At 54.8% G+C, this 19,271-nt stretch overlaps 2 protein-coding genes across 3 annotated transcripts; both read left to right on the top strand.

The window, feature by feature from the left end:
* The first annotated feature begins 1,580 nt into the window (after positions 1–1,580).
* Positions 1,581–10,046, top strand: LOC119112490 (sodium-dependent phosphate transport protein 1, chloroplastic). Of its 2 annotated transcripts, none has more exons than XM_037236688.1 (10): positions 1,581–1,649; positions 2,021–2,386; positions 2,654–2,813; positions 3,872–3,984; positions 4,460–4,588; positions 5,074–5,278; positions 5,895–6,042; positions 6,500–6,614; positions 7,886–8,032; positions 9,327–10,046. In XM_037236688.1, exons 2-10 carry the CDS (start codon positions 2,195–2,197, stop codon positions 9,372–9,374), a joined length of 1,257 nt encoding a protein of 418 aa, XP_037092583.1. In that variant the 5' UTR covers positions 1,581–1,649; positions 2,021–2,194; the 3' UTR covers positions 9,375–10,046. The 2 variants fall into 2 exon arrangements, with proteins under 2 accessions (XP_037092583.1, XP_037092584.1); XM_037236689.1 differs by lacking the exon at positions 1,581–1,649 and adding an exon at positions 1,747–1,765.
* A 503-nt stretch (positions 10,047–10,549) lies between these two features.
* On the top strand, positions 10,550–13,205 carry LOC119111714 (uncharacterized). The gene is made up of 4 exons (XM_037235520.1): positions 10,550–10,683; positions 11,313–11,515; positions 12,001–12,139; positions 12,848–13,205. Exons 1-4 carry the CDS (start codon positions 10,667–10,669, stop codon positions 13,203–13,205), a joined length of 717 nt encoding a protein of 238 aa, XP_037091415.1. The 5' UTR covers positions 10,550–10,666.
* The last annotated feature ends 6,066 nt before the right edge of the window (positions 13,206–19,271 follow it).

Here is a 19,271-nt window from a genome sequence, read left to right as displayed (position 1 = left end):
GGCTACGCTCCTGCCTTGCTACAAATCGGATCAAATCGCTTACGCCGAATGATGGGCAATTAAATGTTCGTTGGGCCAATTCATACCCAGGGCACGCAGCTTCCCGGAGGCTTTTCCCTGTGGTGGTGTGGTGTACGGGAAGATAATTCGAAAAAGATACTGTTGTAGATGTTCAACATACGTTTTACACTTATCAGTAGTAATGCTGATCCGGAAATGTGCTACAAAGCAGCCATACGATCAGGTAGCAGTCAGTCATGCGGGAGACTGATGGGCGAGGGCAGTGGCCGTCCACGGAGAACGGCAGCAGGGCTCAGATAATGAGCATATGACGGCATGGCCTCCATTCCGGGGCTTAGTTTTTAAACGAGAATCTACGGTTTTATGGCCTTTGCCGCATTGTTTTTGGCAGCTTGAAGGTGCCGAACTTGTTTCCGCGTAAAACGCAGCGACAAGTCTTATCTCTTGAAAAGCAGGCAGCAAAATGAAGGCGTATGAAAAAATTATCGCTCTGTGAGCCTTCGATTCACTTTCAAAGTCCTCACCAGCCTGTGTCAAAGCCCTGTTTTGACATCTACCCTGTAGACGCAGATGCCCTTCAATGACCCAAAATGCCTACCCGTTGGTGGAATTCCGCCTCCCCACGAGAGACAATGTTGAAATGAACGAATAATTTTGGGAAGCTGGATAGCCTTATTTACCGAATGACATAGATGGGTCGAATAGGCAAGATTGTGCACAGTGAGAACAGCTCTAGATGCACATCTAGCATAGCAGCCATGACATTTGAATAAAGCGCGATAACTCCTCAATCTCCCCCCCCCCCCCCCCCCCCCCCCCGGTCATGGGGCTTGCTTTCCAGAAAAAATCCTGAAGTACGATCTGAGATTGCCCCTTCCCCCCCCCCCCCAACAGGTTTGGAAACGTTCCTACGCCTATGATTATACCGTCAAGAAAGGCCAAGAAAAGGTGGGTTGCAGTAGGTGATGTGTGGCTACGTTCCCTAGTAAATGAAAAGCATTAGAGTAATCGTAAAAGATGGAGGACAGGAATAAAACATCTCGCGTCTCGGGCAAGGGCTTTGTAAGTACAAATGGGGACTCAATGAAAGGATTGGTTTCATGCCAGTGCGATATACGCGCGCTCTCACCGGTATCAGAAGACTGGCGTCCCGGTGACCGCTGACCGCGGCGGCAGGTCGGCCGCCGCCTCCGGCGGTCGGCCACAGAGGCGCGCCCAGGCACGCTCAGGCGCGCGCACCAGTAACGCAATACACCACACCAGCACAAGTAGTCGTGAAGGATGGACAGAACGCTTCCATACAAAAAATGAGTAAACACTTCAAAATGAAAATAGAAGAAATCAGAATGAGGTGGAAATGGATAGAAACACGTAATTTACGAATGGAAGAGAGGATGGTTACATCGGAGCAGGATTCTTCCAAACACCACTTCATTTGTAGTGTGTCACAGATGGTGGTAAGCCAGGGTTCGTATGTAATCTTGAACAGTTAAAAGATCAGGTGAAAAGTAAAGTAAAGTTGACGAACTTCCCTTCAGCCAGCACGCACCAGGCCCTTCATCACGGAGCACATCACGGAGCACTTCCCTCTTCGTCTTTTTTAAGAATTCTTTCGTCTACGGTGGAACGTAAAGTTTCTTAGGATATGGGACCATAGTAACGCGTGTTTGTCTTTCTTGCGCCTATTTTGCAGCTCGGCTGTCAGCTGCCTTTTCTCAATGATGCGTGTTTTGCGTAAAGAATGGTCAGCTGCTTGGTAGATTCCGTCAGTGGTTGCTGCGGGCTGTTGGGTTGCCTGCATTCACAGTTGGATGGCGGTAGCTCATAAATCGTGGCTTATCCGTTTACTTGCGCTTTTTGTGTTAAGACAGCATTCGCGCCATCAGTGAACGACATCGAGAAGCTAGTTACGGGTGTTCTCATTGGCAACGTTTTGAATCCTGGGTCTAGATCAGTATTCAAGCCTTGCTTATTTAAACAAATTCTTTTTTGCATGCAGATAGTGTGGTATGTAGTACAGCTGCACTGAAGATATATTTGCAACAATATCAGCTAGTATGTGTGCACTTAATGCTGTTGAAAATTGAAACAAACATTTGGCGTGGAACTATGCAGGGTTAGCATGCTAGGCATATGAAGTGAATTCAGATAACACCAAGCTACTATATTCAACATGACTGGAAGCCTGTCATCAAGAAAAATCAAGATGATTGTGTCACTTTGCTCAGCGGCAAATTTTATAAATGCTGCAGATCGAGTGCTCATGCCCATTGCTATCATACCAATGACTGATGAATTTGGGTGGACATTGCACTGGCAAGGCTGGATTTTGTCATCATTTGCCCTGGGATACTTGACCAGTCAGGTAAGTACACATAACTTTGCTTGGCATGGGCCCCATCACCGTGGTCACATCTTGGTGTATTTTGATGGTTGGAAGCATACTGCCCTGTTTTATGCATTATTTTTCAGTATTTGGGTGCAGTTGTCTGTCAGTATTATTTTTGGTGGTGTGATAACAGGTAAGACATTTATGTACCAATGCTTGAACAAGGATGCACTCATTTCCTGTCACTGTATTGCATCCAGTATCTACATGTACATATCTTAGGACAATGCCTCTATTTTTCAGATCATTGGTGGGAGCCTGGCAACGAGAGTGGGAGGTCGCTCTGTTCTTCTGTTTGCTGTGCTGCTTTGGTCTCTGAGTACAGTGATAACACCACTGATAGCTCACTCCATCTCCGGGCTCATCATCTGCCGCATACTTCTTGGTCTTGGAGAAGGACTAGGTAACAAGGTTATGGTTTTTATTGTTTGTGTGCACATGCTGGTAGCTGCTTTTTCTTAGATTGTTGATGTGAAATTGATGTAATCACCACCTCATTGTACATGTGCTAAATACTGTGTGAGCATATTTTAAACAGATAATGCCATAAACAAATTCTAGAAGTCCTTGACATCTCTTAATCACTCTTAATCGGACAGGTAATTAACATATACTGGTTTGCCGCTACTGCAGCTTCATGGTAATATACAGGGCTCCCATGCTCATGATGTAGGAAATCCTTGTAAAACACATCATTTGGATTATTCTTGTTATCTGGTGTATTGGTAGATGTGCACAACTAACGCATCATGAATTATCCTTCCCAGTTAGCCCAGTTGGTAGAGTGCTGAACTTGCAATCAGAAGGGTCTAGCTCATATCCAGCATTTCCAAGCAGAGCATTTGGCTGCATAACATTTGAATGCATACCTGGCTGCAAGCAGGGCATCATTCAGCCATTCTTTGGACTCAATAATACCTGATGGTGGATGGAATGTTATCTGGATGAAACATTATGCGCATACTAATAAAGCAAGCAAGGATGATAGTATGACAAATTATTTCATATATAATCATACCCTCTCTGAACCCCTTTGTAAAGAATTGGCTGTGTCTGTGTTTCCATGCATAGAGAGTGGGCATGGCATGAGAGGGTATTGGGCATTTATAGGCATTAGTCTGCCTGTGTGGGAGTATGAACTGTTAGTTGTTTTTTTTGCAATAGAGATGTAATCCCTGTGCTCAAAAGGTATAAAGACTGGATCAAAATGGTCCAATGCCAACCATTTGGTACCTATGTGCACACAAATAATGTGTTTGAGGTTATTGATGGGTTGCTCTGAATTCAGACATTTTGTTAGCAATGTCCATCCTGCATCATGGCAATACTTAGGCTTGTTGCATTTTGTTGTGGCATGCCATAACTTCACAATAGATTGCACCCTCTGCAGTGATGCTGGAGCGGTTCACTAGTCACTCTGCTCAGGGCTTGTTGCCGCTGACGGGTGGGGCTGTGCCGTAGGCTTACCGACCATCTTCCATGTCTACGCGCACCACGTGCCGGCCGAGGAGCGCTCCAGGGCGTTCGGCTACCTGATCGCGGCCGGGGGCGCAGGCCAGACGGTGGCCGCCGTGGTGAGTGTGTCTCCATTCCTTCCTGGTCCCACCAGGGTCTCCATCCTCCCAAGGGACGTGTGGGGTTCCCGTCTGACCGAAGGTGGCTGATGGGTTTATCTGCTCCTCTCCAGTCCGGTCACAGTCTCCATCCTCACTTGGGGCGTGCGGGGTCCCCGTCTGACCGGAGGTGGCTGGTGCGGTGATTGTGTCTCCACTCCACCCGGTCCTTCCGTAGGGTCAGGGTCACGGGGGCGGATGCCATCACAGGGCAACGGGACACCTGTACAGGTCATGCCTGCAAAGCCACTTGAGACGCTTGTGAACATGAGCGCCGCGGCCGCCCGCTCATCGAACCGCTGCCCGTGTAGCTGAGGTGGCTTGTGTCGGCCCGGGCACGCTGGTCGCTGCAGCGCGGTGAGTCATGTGCGCCACCGGCCGTGTGCCGCGGCCATAAGCCGCCGTGTGCAGGATGACCTGGGCTCTCGTGCTCCAGCTGTGCCCGCACCTGCCCTGGAGAACGTCGTTTATTCTACTGGGCCTGCTGGGCCTGGCCTGGCTGCCACTCTGGTGCCTGCTGTACCCCAACAACACCGACTCGGAGAGCGAGGGTTTTATGTCTCGGGTGAGTGGGCGCGCGCCGGTCGCCCTCCACCGCTGCCAGCAGCACGCTGGCTGGGCCGCGCCTTTACATCGCGGCCAGATCGCGACGTCGGTCAAAACGCGTAACCGTCCTGACAGCTCATGGAGCTCCCCTCCGTGAGCTCAGCGGTTTGCTGGACGTGTTTCACCCGTTGTGTGGTACGCTGCGTGGTATGCTCGCGCACAATGTAGACGGACTTGTTACGCGATTGGGTTCGTCGGATGCGCTGCGCCGTGCCTGGACAGATGACCCCAACTTGATGATGCATGGGCGTACGTGGTCACGCTGGGGTCCATCAAGGCCTTGCCCAAAATGCACTGTCAGCGATGGTCGGGGTCGTGGAGCTGCCTTCTCGGCGTCGTTCTGGTGCTGCACCCCCCCCCCCCCCCCGTACGTGACGGATCAGTGACGCCGGTGCACGCGCTGTCGCGCGGGCGTGACCAACGGTTGACTCTCACTCTCGCCAGTCGGGCTCGGACAAGGTGCGCTGGGTGGAATTTATCAGCCACTGGCCGCTCTGGGCCATCTACATCGCCCACTTCGCCATGAACTGGAGCAATTACATCATCATGCACTGGCTGCCAACGTACCTGTCGCGTACGCTCGGCGCCAACACCGAGTCTATCAGCCTGACGGCCGTGCCCTACATCGTCAACTCGGCCGTTGGCGTCGGTCAGTGGCTCTCCAGGCGGCGGGCGACACGCGCTCCAACGCCGCTTACTGGTCGGGTCACCAGTGGTGCCAGGCCACTTGTGCCCGCCCGCCCGCCGACCCCTGCTCTCCGCACCGACGCTGGGCGGTTATGAGCCGGTGGAGATCGCTGACGAGGCGACTTGGCCGCTCAGCGTCCAGCACCGTGGTGTTCAGATGCTCAGCCAGTGATGGACCCATACTGGGAAGGATTATTTTGGGGGTGCGGGGCGGGGTCAGGTGTGCTGCTCCTCACACTCGGACAGTGCAGGCTGACGGCATATAGCTTGATGGCTCGCTTATTCATGGTTGGCTGGACACAGGTGGGGAGGGTGGCGGCAATGCTCTACAACCACTCTTGAAGCATGCCTTTATTTACGCATCCCCTTCCCATCGGTGTTTGGGGACGTTGCCTTATCTGGCTCAGTTCCGACCCGCTCGCCGGATGCCAACAGACGCCGTGTTGCGCCGTCGTGTCGCGTTGTGTTGTGTGCGTGCGTGCGTGCGTGCGTGTGTGCGTGCGTGTGTGCATGCGTGCGTGCGTGTGCGCGTGTGTGTGTGTGTGTGCCCGCCGGCTGACGCCACTCCCCCTCCCCAGCGGCGGGCCACCTGGCGGACCGGCTCATCACGCAGAAAAAGTGGACGGTGCTGTCGGTGCGCCGGCTGATGACCACCATTGGTCTGGTGGGGCCGGCCGTCTTCCTCGTCCTCTTCTGCGCCGTTAATAACCTGCCGGCGGCGCTGCTGTGAGTGAGCGGCGCCGTCGGACACCGCCGCCGCCAGCGCCGACGGCCTGACGAGCCGGCGATGGCTGTGGGCACGGCTTGGAAGTTAGCTGGAACGTGACAGTGGCGGGTGCTGTTGTGGTGTCGGACTGGCGGGTGCAGTGTGTGCGCGTTCGTGGCCTGAATGGAGCACGCGATTTGGCGAGTTGTTGGTCCCGGTATGCACGTCTCTGCTGCCGTCTCAGGCGTCTGGAGGCTATGTCAGCCATCTGGAAGCAGGGTGTTTATCTGCTTCCGCCCGTCTTATGCCTTCAATTTCACATGATTGCAGTCTTATTTGTGCCTCACACGTTAGCACCGCCGCGCCCATGCGTTCTGGTCCCGTGTGTCGCCACCTCGCCGCTCCCCCGTGACGGCCGGCAGCCAGGCAGAGGGTGACGTCAGGGCGCTGTGTGACGTCACGCCGACGCCGTTTCAGTCTGGTGTCGATCGTGATGGGCTTCTGCGCCTTCAACTCGGCCGGCCACCTGAGCAACCACGCCGAGGTGGCGCCCAACCACGCCGGTGTCACGTTCGCCATCTCTAACACCCTGGTGAAGGGCGCCGGCCTCCCGGCCCACGCGCGCTCCGTATCTGCGTAGTCACTTATTAAGTTTATTTCAATGAGCCATTCACACATATTGTGTCACTTCTCAGCCAACGTCGTGTGACGTAAAATACCGTTATACCTTGACTCAGCTGAAATTTGTCTGATTCTTGAGTCGACTTTGACTTCGTGCGCAGCGTTGCACAAGTCTTAAAAGCATCGGGAACTTAGGCATGCATTGTGCTAAATGACGTGATGTCTCTTATAATTAGTCTTAATTCTGCACGTAGTATAGGAACACGACCACGTTCGCGGTTTGTAAAAAGGTGTGATTGTTAACAGTTTGTGCATATCCGTATTATGTAATCCGTTAGTGATGTGTGCTGTTCGGTTGTATGCGTGTGCCAGTCTGTGGCGCCATCTGTGTGCGCCTGTGTGCCGTGGCATGTGACGTATCTGTGTGCGCATTGTGACGTGGCATGTGACATATCTGTGTGCGCCTGTATGACGTGACATGTGACGTATCTGTGCGCCTGTGTGACGTGACATGTGACGTATCTATGTAAGCCTGTGTGACGTGGCATGTGACGTATCTGTGTGCGCCTTGTCATGTCATGTCATTGGGGCTTTACGACGCACTCAGCTGCTGAGGCTAAATGGCGTCGCCTGCCTCTCACCCTGGCAGGAAGGGCGGGCGCCGCCGGGAATCGAACCCCGTACCTTTGGTTTTCCAGACGCTCAGTGGTTAAGGCAGACGCGTTAACCACTACACTGCCGGCACCCCCTGTGTGCGCCTTGTGACGTGGCATGTGACGTATCTGCATGCGCCTTGTGACGTGGCATGCGACGTATCTGTGTGAGCCTGTGTGACGTGGCGTGTGACGTATCTGTGTGAGCCTGTGTGACGTGGCATGTGACGTATCTGTGCGCGCCTGTGTGACGTGACATGTGACGTATCTGTGTGAGCCTGTGTGACGTGGCATGTGACGTATCTGTGTGAGCCTGTGTGACGTGGCATGTGACGTATCTGTGTGAGCCTGTGTGACGTGGCATGTGACGTATCTGTGTGCGCCTTGTGACGTGGCATGTGACGTATCTGTGTGCGCCTTGTGACGTGACATGTGACGTATCTATGTGAGCCTGTGTGACGTGGCATGTGACGTATCTGTGTGCGCCTTGTGACGTGGCATGTGACGTATCTGTGTGCGCCTTGTGACGTGGCATGCGACGTATCTGTGTGCGCCTGTGTGACGGTGTGGCGGTCGTCCTTCTGCACAGGCCACGATCCCCGGCATCCTGTGCGGCCCAGTGACGGCCGACCTGGTGACAGCCTCGCAAGGACGCTGGTTTCCGGTGTTCGTCTTGGCCGCCGCCGTCAACCTGGTGGGCGCCGTCGTCTACTACAGCCAGAGCTCGGCGCTGCAGGTATGTCTGCTACATCCAGAGCTCGGCGCTGCAGGTATGTCTGCTACAGTCAGAGCTCGGCGCTGCAGGTATGTCTACTACAACCAGAGCTCGGCGCTGCAGGTATGTCTACTTCAACCAGAGCTCGGCGCAGGTATGTCTGCTACAGCGAGAGCCCGACGCTGCAGGTTTTGTCTGTACAGTCAGCCGGCGCTGCAGGTATGTCTGCTACAGCCAGAGCTCGGCGCTGCAGGTATGTATACTGCAACCAGAGCTCGGCGCTGCGGGTAGGCCTACTTCAACCAGAGCTCGGCGCAGGTATGTCTGCTACAGCGAGAGCCCGACGCTGCAGGTTTTGTCTGTACAGGCAGCCGGCGCTGCAGGTATGTCTGCTTCAGCCAGAGCTCGGCACAGGTATGTCTGCTACAGCGAGAGCCCGACGCTGCAGGTTTTGTCTGTACAGTCAGCCGGCGCTGCAGGTATGTCTGCTACAGCCAGAGCTCGGCGCAGGTATGTCTGCTACAGCCAGAGCTCGGCGCAGGTATGTCTGCTACAGCGAGAGCCCGACGCTGCAGGTTTTGTCCATTCAGTCAGAGCCGGCGCTGCAGGTATGTCTGCCACAGTCAGAGCTTGGTGCTGCAGGTGTATCTACTGCCCAGACTTGTCTACACAGTCGGAGCTTGAAACTACTGTTGACTGCTACGACGAGAGCTGGGAAGCTGAGCTGCCGCAACCAGAGCTGTTGCCGTCGTTGGGTCTGTCTCCTCCAATGCGTGTAGAGCTGCAGCCGTTGTACACACGCATTGTCCGCGATTTGTCTGTGTTGTTGGAGTACAGAAGCAACTGTGAGATTGTGAGGGCTTCGGGTGATTTCTCCGGGAATTGTGGGTTAAGCTGCGATTGGTATGCGTCGTATCCCCGCTGTCGGGTCTGCGCGGTCTGTTTGTGATCGGCGCATGACCTGTTCAAGCTGTGTGGTCTGCATGGCCTGTCCCCGCACTGAGGGTACAGGGCAGGCCCGTGGGTGTGTGATCTGACGGACCCGCCCCGACCCCGCATCGACCCCGCCTCGACCCCGCCTCAACCGCGCATCGACCCCGCCTTGACCCTGCCTCGACCCCGCCTCGACCCCGCCCCGACGCCGCCTCGACTCCGCCTCGACTCCGCCCCGACCCCGCCTCGACCCCGCCTCGACTCCACCCCGGTCCCGTGCCGGCCACGTCCAGACCACGTCCAAACCCCGCCCGGCTGCGTGGTGTGTGTGCTCTGCCGTTGTCTCCGGGTACAGCCGTGACCGTTCTGTTTGCCGTTCCAGCTTCTGGGGTTGCAACGGTACTCGTTCCTGGACCGGGAGCGGGTGTGACGAGAAACTGCCAGCCTCGCCGCTCGCCTCTGCCTCCCCCGCTGTGATTGCGAGTATTCGGCTCGGAAGGGTCGCTATGTATCCGGCCGCGCGCGTGCCGGCCTGCCGTCGCCGCGTGATCTGTGGTGCTGGGGAGCATCTCGCCCCTCCGACCGTTCCCCTCCCCCCGCCTCCCCCCTTCCGTTACGGGCGAACTGTGAACACCAGATCTGACGGGCCGCCGCTGGTGGCCACCGGAGCCGTGTGCGGCGGTAGCTGGGCCTTCGACTGCCCGGCCGGCACGGGCGGCCAGCGCGACCTATTGTGATCCTACTGATGGGCGCCAAGTGGCATTAGGGTATCCCACTGGCCAGAGGATGTGGGCGTCCTCACCAGAAGTTCCCATAAACGCGCGTGTCCGTGCGGGAGTGAAAGCCCGCTGGAAGGGCTCACCTCAGCAGTCTATGTGCGGGGACGGTTGGCTGCCGGGCTGGGGGAGTGTGGTGGCTCATCTTCCCGGAGCAGACCCCGAGCAACACTTGTCATATTTACGGTCGGGCAGGCAGCACCGGCGATGTGTCGCTCTCACATTGTGCTTTGTAGGTATTCTGACTTGCGTCCAGTGTGGCTGGGCGGGGCTGTACCGTCAATATTGCTAGACGTTAGTGGTTGCCAATAAAGTAATTGATATGTTTCGCCTGTTTTAAAGCAGCGTGTGGTTGTGTCAAGACAAATTTAGATAGCCTCATATGGCGCACCATAATTTTGTTGAAATTGCGGGACTTTATCCTGCTGGAAATATGCTAGCGTTTGTTCACATTATCATAGGGACCAGATCCTGGCAGAAGGTGGACAGCAGCTGTAGCTGAGCCAGAAGCTGCAAATGATGTGATTCGAGATAAAACAGGACCTAATACGGTTATGCACTGCGACAGTTTGCGTACTCCTGACCAACTTCTAGCAGCCCCATTTTTACATACCTGCTGGCTCGGAACGGTCGCGGACCCAGCGTTGCAGCTGTGTTCAGGGTTGCTGTAGTGAAGGTAATGTGGAGCGCTGGAGTGCGAACGGCGGCGCCGACACCGCTGCCGCCGGCGAAGCACATCAGCCGACTAGCCACGTGCCGCCTGCCATATTTCGCAGCGATCACCGATTGTTCGGATTTATTCTGGTGATCGCAAGCGACGTACGTTAGCCCTCGTTTGCGGCATATAATGGGACCAGCGCGGCAAGCGTCTGCCCGGAATCACCCCTGCGGAGGTGTTTAAGGCTCTTTTCAAGACTAAGACGATGCCGGCTGATAGCGTAAAGTGATGGCACCCTTGCACAGGTACCTTTCTCGGCTTTCTCCTGAACTGTAACGCGACAAACGAGGAAGTGCGTCAGAGCTGCTACGCAGAACAGTTCGCTTTGCCAGAGCATAACTGACGTCCTTGGCCTGACTGACGGGACCGAAGTTTGCATCCCAGCGCGAGGGCTGCCCTAGACAGTGGAATACAGCTGGAGATATGCCACCCAATAGTGCTCGCCAGTCCGATGAAAAGACGGAAAAGGCTGAAAAGGCGGAAAAGACGAATAATTTCGTCAAGCGAGCTCTGGCTCCGGAACACAGTATTGTCAGCGACAAGCAAGCAGCGCAGCTTCTCAAACAAGAAAATGTTGTGGATGTAGAGCGGTAAATAAGGGGAATTTGCAGTGTATGGATGCGGATCGATAACGTCCCTAGTGATCTGACCAGGCCTTCGGACTAGCTATGGTGTCTTAGCTAATGAGATAGTACTTGCACACTCGGGTTGCAATAGTCGCTAGTGCGAAACGAGCTCGAGATATTCCGGGGACCTTACAGCGTGCTTTACCGTGTTCGACTGTCGCCCGCCACGCTGGCGCGGCTCATGGGTTCGCGGTTTGGCTGCTGCTTTGTGTGGCCGTGTCGTGGTCGAGGTGCGTTCCCGCCCGCAGGCTCCTGGTGGAGTTCCTGCAGTACCCAGGATCCAGCCACGATTGGCTTCAGCAGTGGGAAGTGGACTTCTACACCAATGGCGTGACGGAATTGCTCGGCACCTCGCTAGCACTGCCACCTGGCGGCAACCGGCAACGGTATACGGGCAGTCAACTTGCCATGGCCATCACCACCATGAAGTTTGCATTAGCATTTTACAGAGGTACGTGGCGTGACAATTTTCATGGTGAAGGAGCTCTGCAGATTTAAGCTCACAACACGATTAAAGTATTTAATTGTGGTTCATTGTTAAAGCCAAACTGAGGCCATAATACACTTGCACAAGTTCACTTGTAAGTGAGCAAAGGAGTACAAGTACATTAAGTGTGCATTAGCATAACTGTGCAGTCGCGATGCTTATACTGCTTACAGGCATGCAGCTGGATAAGAAGCACGTCTGTAGTTGTGGTGTGGCCAAGCTCCCAGATCCTGAGCAATGTTGTAGAACTGTCAAGTGAGCAACAGCGGTGGGGAGAAACTGTTAGGCGCACAGTGTTTGTGTACGAAGCCTGCATGTTTGCAGCAGTGGTTGGCTGTTGTCACGCACGCAATGGCAGTTTTCTGCTAGTGTGGGTTGTGAAGCGGTAGTGTTATGACGTCATTAAGTGTACACTGACGTCACGGTACGCCGTCGGCCCGCTGCCTCAGACCGGCCTCTGCTGGACAGCGCCAAACAGCCGGATGACGTATGCCGTCTGCTCGCGCAGCTGGAGACATGGCCGTCCACCAACAGACCACTGCTTAACACCGAGCAGCTGGATAGCCTCGGGGACTATCTCTCCAGAATGTACGTCTGGCGCCGCGCTCCGGGAAGGAGCTGTGCTTATCTAGAAATTTTGGAATTTCTTGTGAGAAGCTCAAAAATGTGGTCTGTTACAGAGTCCATCATGACGTAAGCTAGCTCGTGCTAGGCATGTGCCTGGTTCCGCCCGTGTGGAACTGATTCGCGTGGGCGAAAATGCGGCATGCGGCTCGACTTTAGCGGGTGGGCTAATTCCGATTCAGACGGTGAACGGCATGGTGCAAGTTTGACCCTACTCCTATTTTGACTCAAGCTCATTTCCGGAATGGATTTTGATTGAGCTGATTTATGTGGGGGGAGTTTACCCGACAAACCAGGCTTGAGCTGACCTAAAAGCCCGTGCACGACATAACTTTTGTTGCGGGACAATTACTCCTCTCTAGTGCTCCACTTACCGCACGCTTGAGTCCCCAGGATAATAATTTCGATTGTTACTTGCGGTTCCATTTGAGTAAGCTCATCTCTCTGAGAACAACCAGTACAAATAATTCAGCTCCCACTCAAAGTTAACACTTTCAAAGAAATTCATTCATATCTGACTCATCACAAATTTGGCTCATTCTTCAGTCGACACAGACTCCATTCGGAGTTAGCCGAGACCAACGGCTACCCGACTCCCACCGTCCTGACAAGCGTTATGGCCCTGCCAGCCTGGATGCCCTGTTGACCCCGTCTCCAACCCCTGTCGGGCAGCTTCGGAAACTCGTTCGTGCGCCAGCTGTTGCTGCGACCGCTGTTCGAGACACCGTACCGGCTGGAGTGGAAGCTGAACCGGCCGCTGACGCTGCGCGGCGTGTCGCCCGAGCCGCCACCCGAGCGCGGCCAGGCCAAGAAGGCTAAGCCGAAGCCAAAGTCGAAAAAGAGGGGCAAGAAGAGCGCGCCACCACCGCCCGAAGAGCCGACGCACGAGGTGGGCGTGCAGCTGCGTCCGCCCGGTTACCTGCCGCTCCGACTGGCCGCCCCGCTGCCCGTGCTCTACGAGCTTTACACCGGCGAGGTGTACGACGAGGAGGAGATGAAGAAGAAGAAGAAGAAGGGCAGGAGGAAATAGGCAATGGGTGTACGGCGCTAGTCGAACGTGGCTAGCGGGGGCTCCGTAGGCGCGCATGGGACCAACAGGAACACAGGATTTGAGCCGAATAATAGGTGTGCAGTATGATCCGTGCGACGACACCTGCAGCCAGACCGCGGGGGTGTCGTGGCGCGTACCAGTCCGGGCCCCGGCCTTTGCATCAGGTGAGGATCATACCCTGCTCCGAGGATTCCACTACCGAAGACGCACGAATCAGACAAATCTGAATATTTTAAGATCCATTGTTTACCTCAGCTGAAAGCATCGCTGTTACACCACACCACGAAAATCTCAGGGATCCATGGACCACGTGGCATGCGAGTTGCGCTGAAGCTGCTGACAGCCAGGCTGCAGTTATCCTCTGGCCCGCTAGATGGCAGTGTCGTTAATGCCGACCGATTTTGCCGCCCGCATGAATCAATAGCTACATCAGGATGGTGGTCGCCGTGTGTAGTTTCCACTGGCTCAGGCATGAGTGAACAGCAATGAGGCCCGGCCACCAATAAGACTTCAGTCGTCGCGCAGGTGAGCCGGGCCGGCAGCGGGGCCTCTCGGCCGAATGGCGCGGCCGGCGCGCCCAATAAGAGGACTTCTCGAGGGCCTGCAGTCGCCGACCGAACTGGGCTCAGCTGAACCACCTCGTCAGCTGACTGATGCAGCTTCGTGGTTCGCTCTCGGTCCGGGACCACCGAAAATAAAATAAAAACACGATAAAAGGAGCCGAGCTGATTACGCTGCAGTTGGTACTGAAAATATGGTCGGATCAAGTGTTACGTCTTTGATGTGACTCGGCTGGCTGTTCGCGGCTGCTTTTGCTGGGGCCGTTGCTGCAGACGAATTTGTCGAATCAACACTGGCGGAACGGCTTGTGTTCCCCCGGCAGCCGATGGCTGCACCCTGACGCCGCCGGTGAAAGCCGCCGGCAATGGCATGTGTAGCGCAGTAAACAGAGACGCGTCAGAGACCGCTGCACTGCAGACGAGGTAGATGATCCGTGGGATGGCGCTAGAGTCAAACACACATCGCTAGGCATGAGACATTATAAAAGGGAATGTATGGCCGAAGAATTATGGCGTTAAGTCCGTCGTCTGGATCCATAAATATCGCTCTGTCACGACATAACTTAAACTTGGTGCCGTTGCAGTTTTCTGTCCCGGTCGGACAGATATAGCTTGGGAACAGCACCACCAGTGGGCTTCAGGTACTATGCTTAGACCAAATCAATGGTTGTCAAAAACAAAACGCTCTTGCGCAAATAAGCCAGCTGCTCTTACCCATCATAAGCGACTACGTTCGGCAGCAGACGCAGCCTACAGTGGCATTGACGCCCGGGGACATTGGGTGGAAGAGCTTATTGAGCTGTTGATTGCAGGCGGCATTTTATGTTTGGATCTCGCAAATAAATGTGCTAGACAGAACAGAAGACTTAGAAAAGGATGATATGTGAAGATCGCAGAGCCTTTAAGATTTATTCGTAACGGTCGAAAGCTGACTTATGCTTCCAAAAATCGAGAAACGCAAGCAAACAGAAAAACACGCTCAAACGTTTTAAGTTCTTGGGCCGGTGGGTCGCTCAGCCAAATGAGACTCGAGACCTCGCTTCAAATACTTAGTCGGTTTTCAAAGAACTAAGCTGGAGCTTTTACTTTTCCAAGAAAATGTCCATCATTCTCCACTATATTCATGCTCGGTGTTACTTTGAAAGGAAGAAAGCTCGGTAGCGGATTCGTCCTTGGATCTCTTCTGAGAACCTTCCAGTCGCACAGACTACTCATGCGTCGTTTTTCACCTAATCCGCCTGAATGCAATGGAGCTGAATCTGGTTGAAGCCGTGGCCCGCTGCCTTGAGTCAGCGGCCCGCCCGCGTCGAGCGGCGCTGGCGGCGGTGGTGACGGTGTGCCGCGGAGGGCAGCCTGCGTCGAGCGGCGCTGCGGGCGGTGGTGACGGTGTGCCGCGGAGGGCAGCCTGCGTCGAGCGGCCCTGCGGCGGTGGTGACGGTGTGCCGCGGAGGGCAGCCTGCGTCGAGCGGCGCTGCGGCGGTGGGTGATCGGGTGTGCCGCGGAGGGCAGCCTGCGTCGAGCGGCGCTGCGGCGGTGGTGACGGTGTGCCGCGGAGGGCAGCCTGCGTCGAGCGGCCCTGCGGCGGTGTTGACGGCGTGCCGCGGAGGGCAAGCCTGCGTCGAGCGGCGCTGCGGCGGTGGGTGACGGTGTGGTCGCGGAGGGCAGCCTGCGTCGAGCGGCGCTGCGGCGGTGGTGACGCCGTGCCGCGGAGGGCAGCCTGCGTCGAGCGGCGCTGCGGCAGGGGTGATGACGTGCCACGAAAGGCGGCCCGGCCCACCGGTGTAGTGGCGCACGCTGGCCGTGGCGTGATGAAGTTCCGTCAGCCGCCGCGGGCGGCGCGTGACGCAAGCGGCGCGCCACCACTGCTCGAACAGCGCTGGGTCCGGCAGGGCAGCGCTTGGTAACACAAACAGGCCTGGACGCTCAGCACACCGTTCTGGGATGATCGGTGTGTCCAGATACACGATTTAGCGGCGGTAAGCGCGAGACATGTATGCAGGCGTGATGTTGTTTGAGAACGGTCCTAAATGTTTATGGCTGAAAATGAGTAAGAATCTGTCTTCTCAGAGCGAGGTTTTAAGCAGGTACCCAAGATTGTCATTTCCTGAATCCACACGTGCACTGTATCTACTGCTGCGCGCCGTAATGCAGTGCATTTGTCTGACGACCCGCATTATCTCGAACTAGAGCTCAGCCCTCCAAATGATAACACCGGCCGAGAGTTAGCACCGCGTCGACAAAGCGCCATATGAGCTCGGCAATAGCCGGCGATAGCTTGCTCGCCACGGGAGATAATTACGACGCATCCCGGGGCTGCAGCTGGAACGACCAATCCCATCCTGCCGCCGTAACGCTTTATCTATGGGTTTATGGACCGGAGATGTCTCGGGCTGCCGGCGCGGGCGCCCTGCTAGAAAATGGTGGCGCTGGGCAGGTCTGGCGCCAGGGAAGGTCGATGATTGGGAGGGGGTGGTACTGGGGTCGGACGGTGCTAGGAGATGTCGGTGCCGGAAAAGGTGGGAGGATTGGTGATGGGAGGAAGTAGTGCTGGGAGTGAGTGATGGTGGCAAAAGACGGTACTAAGCAAAAGCTCTTCTAGGAGGTTGAATGCTTTTTAGGGAAGGGGCAAGGAATTATCTTTAGGGGGGGGGGGGGTTAGCCCCGATACGGGTACAACTCCTTTCTATGTAGGCAGGTTGTGCTCGGGTAGACTGGTGCTCTGGAGGTCTGGCATTGGTGGTGTCCATTGTTCGGTTCCTAGCTGGGAGAGTCCGACCTCAGCGCCGTCGACAGCCGCGACCGGCACTAATGACCCGATCCACTCATATAGAGCCGGCCGCCGCCTCTTGGAGGACCGCCAAATTCTATTGATCGCCCCGAGGCCGGGCGAGCGGGGCGTCTCTCCAGCGGCCCGGCGCCGGGCAGCCCGCGGTAGAGCAGAGGCCCGGGGTCACACAGAGGTCCAGGACGGAGCGGAGGGCCGCGACAGAGCAGAGGCTCGAAACGACATAGAGTTTCAGGACAGGGCAAAGGGCCGGGACAGGGCTTAGGCCTTGTCAGAGCAGAGGCCCGAGGCGAGAAAGAGGTCCAGGACAGAGCAGAAGGCTTGGGCAGTGCAGAGACTCAGGACGGGGTACAGCACCGGGACCGAGCGGGGGTTGGGAACAGAGCAGAGGCCCAGGCAGAGCAGAGACCAAGGGCAGAGCAAAGGGCAGGGACACCATAACACCGCCTTAACGTCTCAATCAAGACGATGTCTTACGGGCTAGATTAGAGTCTGCCTTATGACGAGAGGAGTTTCGCGACCTACTTTGGTTCCAATCTGACTGAGATCGCGGGTCACCGACTGCCCTCCGGCTCTGCAGTTTGGCTCTCCCGTGGGTGCAATAGGTCTCCGGTCATGCCGTTCGAGTTTCTCGTGACTTGCTCGATGCCTTAGATTGGGCACCGAAGTTGTTAATAGCCATGAGTGGAATATTGAACTTAAATTGTGAGCGATGTGGGACGTAGACGGGGCTAAATTTAGTTGTGCGGTTCCAATGAGCCGGAAGTGCATTTTGGTTGTAAATACCTTCGCTGCACGTTCTCAAACATAAGCTGAATATTTCAGGCATTGGGCGTTTTGTGTATACGCTCCGGTCAAATCTTACGTTGACCATAGCCAACATAAACTGCATATAGGCCTTTCGAGACCCTGACGAGGTACGGAAGGAGCATACCTTAGTCATTGCTCAAACTGCAGATTTTAGAACTCAAATTAGGAAGGTGAGATCCGCCCCTTGGTTTTTTATATCTCTATAGCAGCGGAGCTATCATATGTGATGTTTGTCTTTCTTCAGCTGCAAAACCCATCGTTACAAAATTTAAAGCAGTCAAAATTCTCAAAAGATTGGCTGACAAGGCCTTTATGGTCGGTTCTTTTGTAAATGTCATCAATTCGCTTGCCTACGGCTACTTTTATTAACTTACAGCCAAGCTGCATTTACTCTTAGCCCGCTAAAGTTTTTAAGATTGCAGAACAGGCTTGCCCTTTCTCCAGGGCACAACACTTTAAGAAACCTTTCATTACGTATTCTACGGTATTTTTGACAGATTGACCGAGCGACCTGGGTCTTAGACCATGCTCACAACGGAAGGTTGACATTGTTGAATCGTGTCGGCTATGATAGCAAGCTTATATTAAAGCTGATGGTCCAATACAATAGTGTTGTTTTACCGGCATGTGCAGGTGATGCGTTTGTAAGTGACAGCGAAGTGCGTGATAACCAAGCCGGCAGAATTAGAACCTGCGAGAGGGTAGGTGAGATCTGATGCTGTGCATGAGCCCAGACGATGAGGACACCCTTGAGCTTTTTCGAGGCAGCATAAATGTATGTTTGAGGCCTACGTGATGCTCTTGTATACAAAGTACATGGAGTATTTTCCCTGTGAGGATCTCACACGTTGCGGTCTGGTGGAAGCCAATGGAGATCGGGGTATGCCTCAGCGACTTACGCGAAAACCGTGAACGATCAGTCCAGTTTTACTTTCGCTAACTTTCAGACCCTCGGAACTGAAGCAAGTATTTAAAGAAACTCCGTCCCTACAGCTTAGATCATTAGAGGGCCTGTCTTCAAATTCACTCATCCGCGACGAGGTAGGTTCGAGTAGCCTCAGGAGCTCGCTAATTGCACCTGACCGGGATGGCCTGCGGCCGGTGGCAGCGGTCCCAGTAAAAGTCAGGTGACGTCACAGCGCAGGATGGACCGTGCCGAGCGTTGCGGCACACCAAGTTTTCGTCGCAAAATTCTGCTGTTGACCAGGAATTTCACGATCGGATGGAGCAGTCAGGACTCTTACAAGAAGCCCTTCTCTTAGCGCGGGCACTGATTCCGAAAACCCATTCAATCAAAAAGTGTTGACTACATTTCAAAAGAACTAGGGCGTGTTTCATGCTAGCAACATTCTAGCAACATTCAGAGGAAGAGAGCGCTATTGCCAGAAACTTGAGTCTGGGCATTGCCTGCGTACCGATCTACGTGAGCTGTGAGGGCATGGAGAGATAGACCACTGACAAACTTTTAAAAGGGCAAAATAATGCAGTTGGGAAGACCTCGTCGGGAATGACAATGAAGTCTGGACAGTTGTCGGTGAGGGATCGGTTAACGGCACCGAAGCGGTTAAAGCCAACAAACCACTAAAATAATAGAATTAGGTAGGATTGATAGAAGAGGCCCGTAAGTCGGAAAAGAGCCTATTCTGTTCATGACATCGACGCATTTAGATGAATTCAGAGAACGGAAGTGCCAGTTCCTGGCGGCTACCGGCTAGATGACCCAAGACCAAGCGTCAATTCATGCTTGTTGTTGGGGCAGTAATGATTGGCTGGCGTTGTTCCTTGTAATCGGCGTTAGGGATGCTCTCACTGCGGTTGACATTTGACAGCGGTCCATTTGAGGGCCGTGGCGTGCTCGCACTGACGAGCAGTGTGCCCGCCGCCACTCGG

Source organism: Pollicipes pollicipes, unplaced genomic scaffold (assembly GCF_011947565.3).
Source record: "Pollicipes pollicipes isolate AB1234 unplaced genomic scaffold, Ppol_2.1 Scaffold_7261;HRSCAF=8764_pilon_pilon_pilon, whole genome shotgun sequence".
Lineage (NCBI taxonomy): Eukaryota > Metazoa > Arthropoda > Thecostraca > Pollicipedomorpha > Pollicipedidae > Pollicipes > Pollicipes pollicipes.
Note: the sequence above shows the minus strand (reverse complement) of the source record. Positions and strands in the feature narration are given on the sequence as shown.

What these genes read in the sequence shown, in the direction of transcription:
- LOC119111714 (XM_037235520.1), top strand. An exon ending in TGCATTAGCATTTTACAGAG is followed by an intron (nt 11,516 to 12,000) that starts GTACGTGGCGTG and finishes CCGCTGCCTCAG; the next exon opens with ACCGGCCTCTGCTGGACAGC. An exon ending in GGGGACTATCTCTCCAGAAT is followed by an intron (nt 12,140 to 12,847) that starts GTACGTCTGGCG and finishes CCTGTCGGGCAG; the next exon opens with CTTCGGAAACTCGTTCGTGC.
- LOC119112490 (XM_037236688.1), top strand. Translation starts at nt 2,195, where the DNA reads ATGACTGGAAGCCTGTCATCAAGAAAAATCAAGATGATTGTGTCACTT. An exon ending in TGGGATACTTGACCAGTCAG is followed by an intron (nt 2,387 to 2,653) that starts GTAAGTACACAT and finishes TCTATTTTTCAG; the next exon opens with ATCATTGGTGGGAGCCTGGC. An exon ending in AACCTGCCGGCGGCGCTGCT is followed by an intron (nt 6,043 to 6,499) that starts GTGAGTGAGCGG and finishes ACGCCGTTTCAG; the next exon opens with TCTGGTGTCGATCGTGATGG.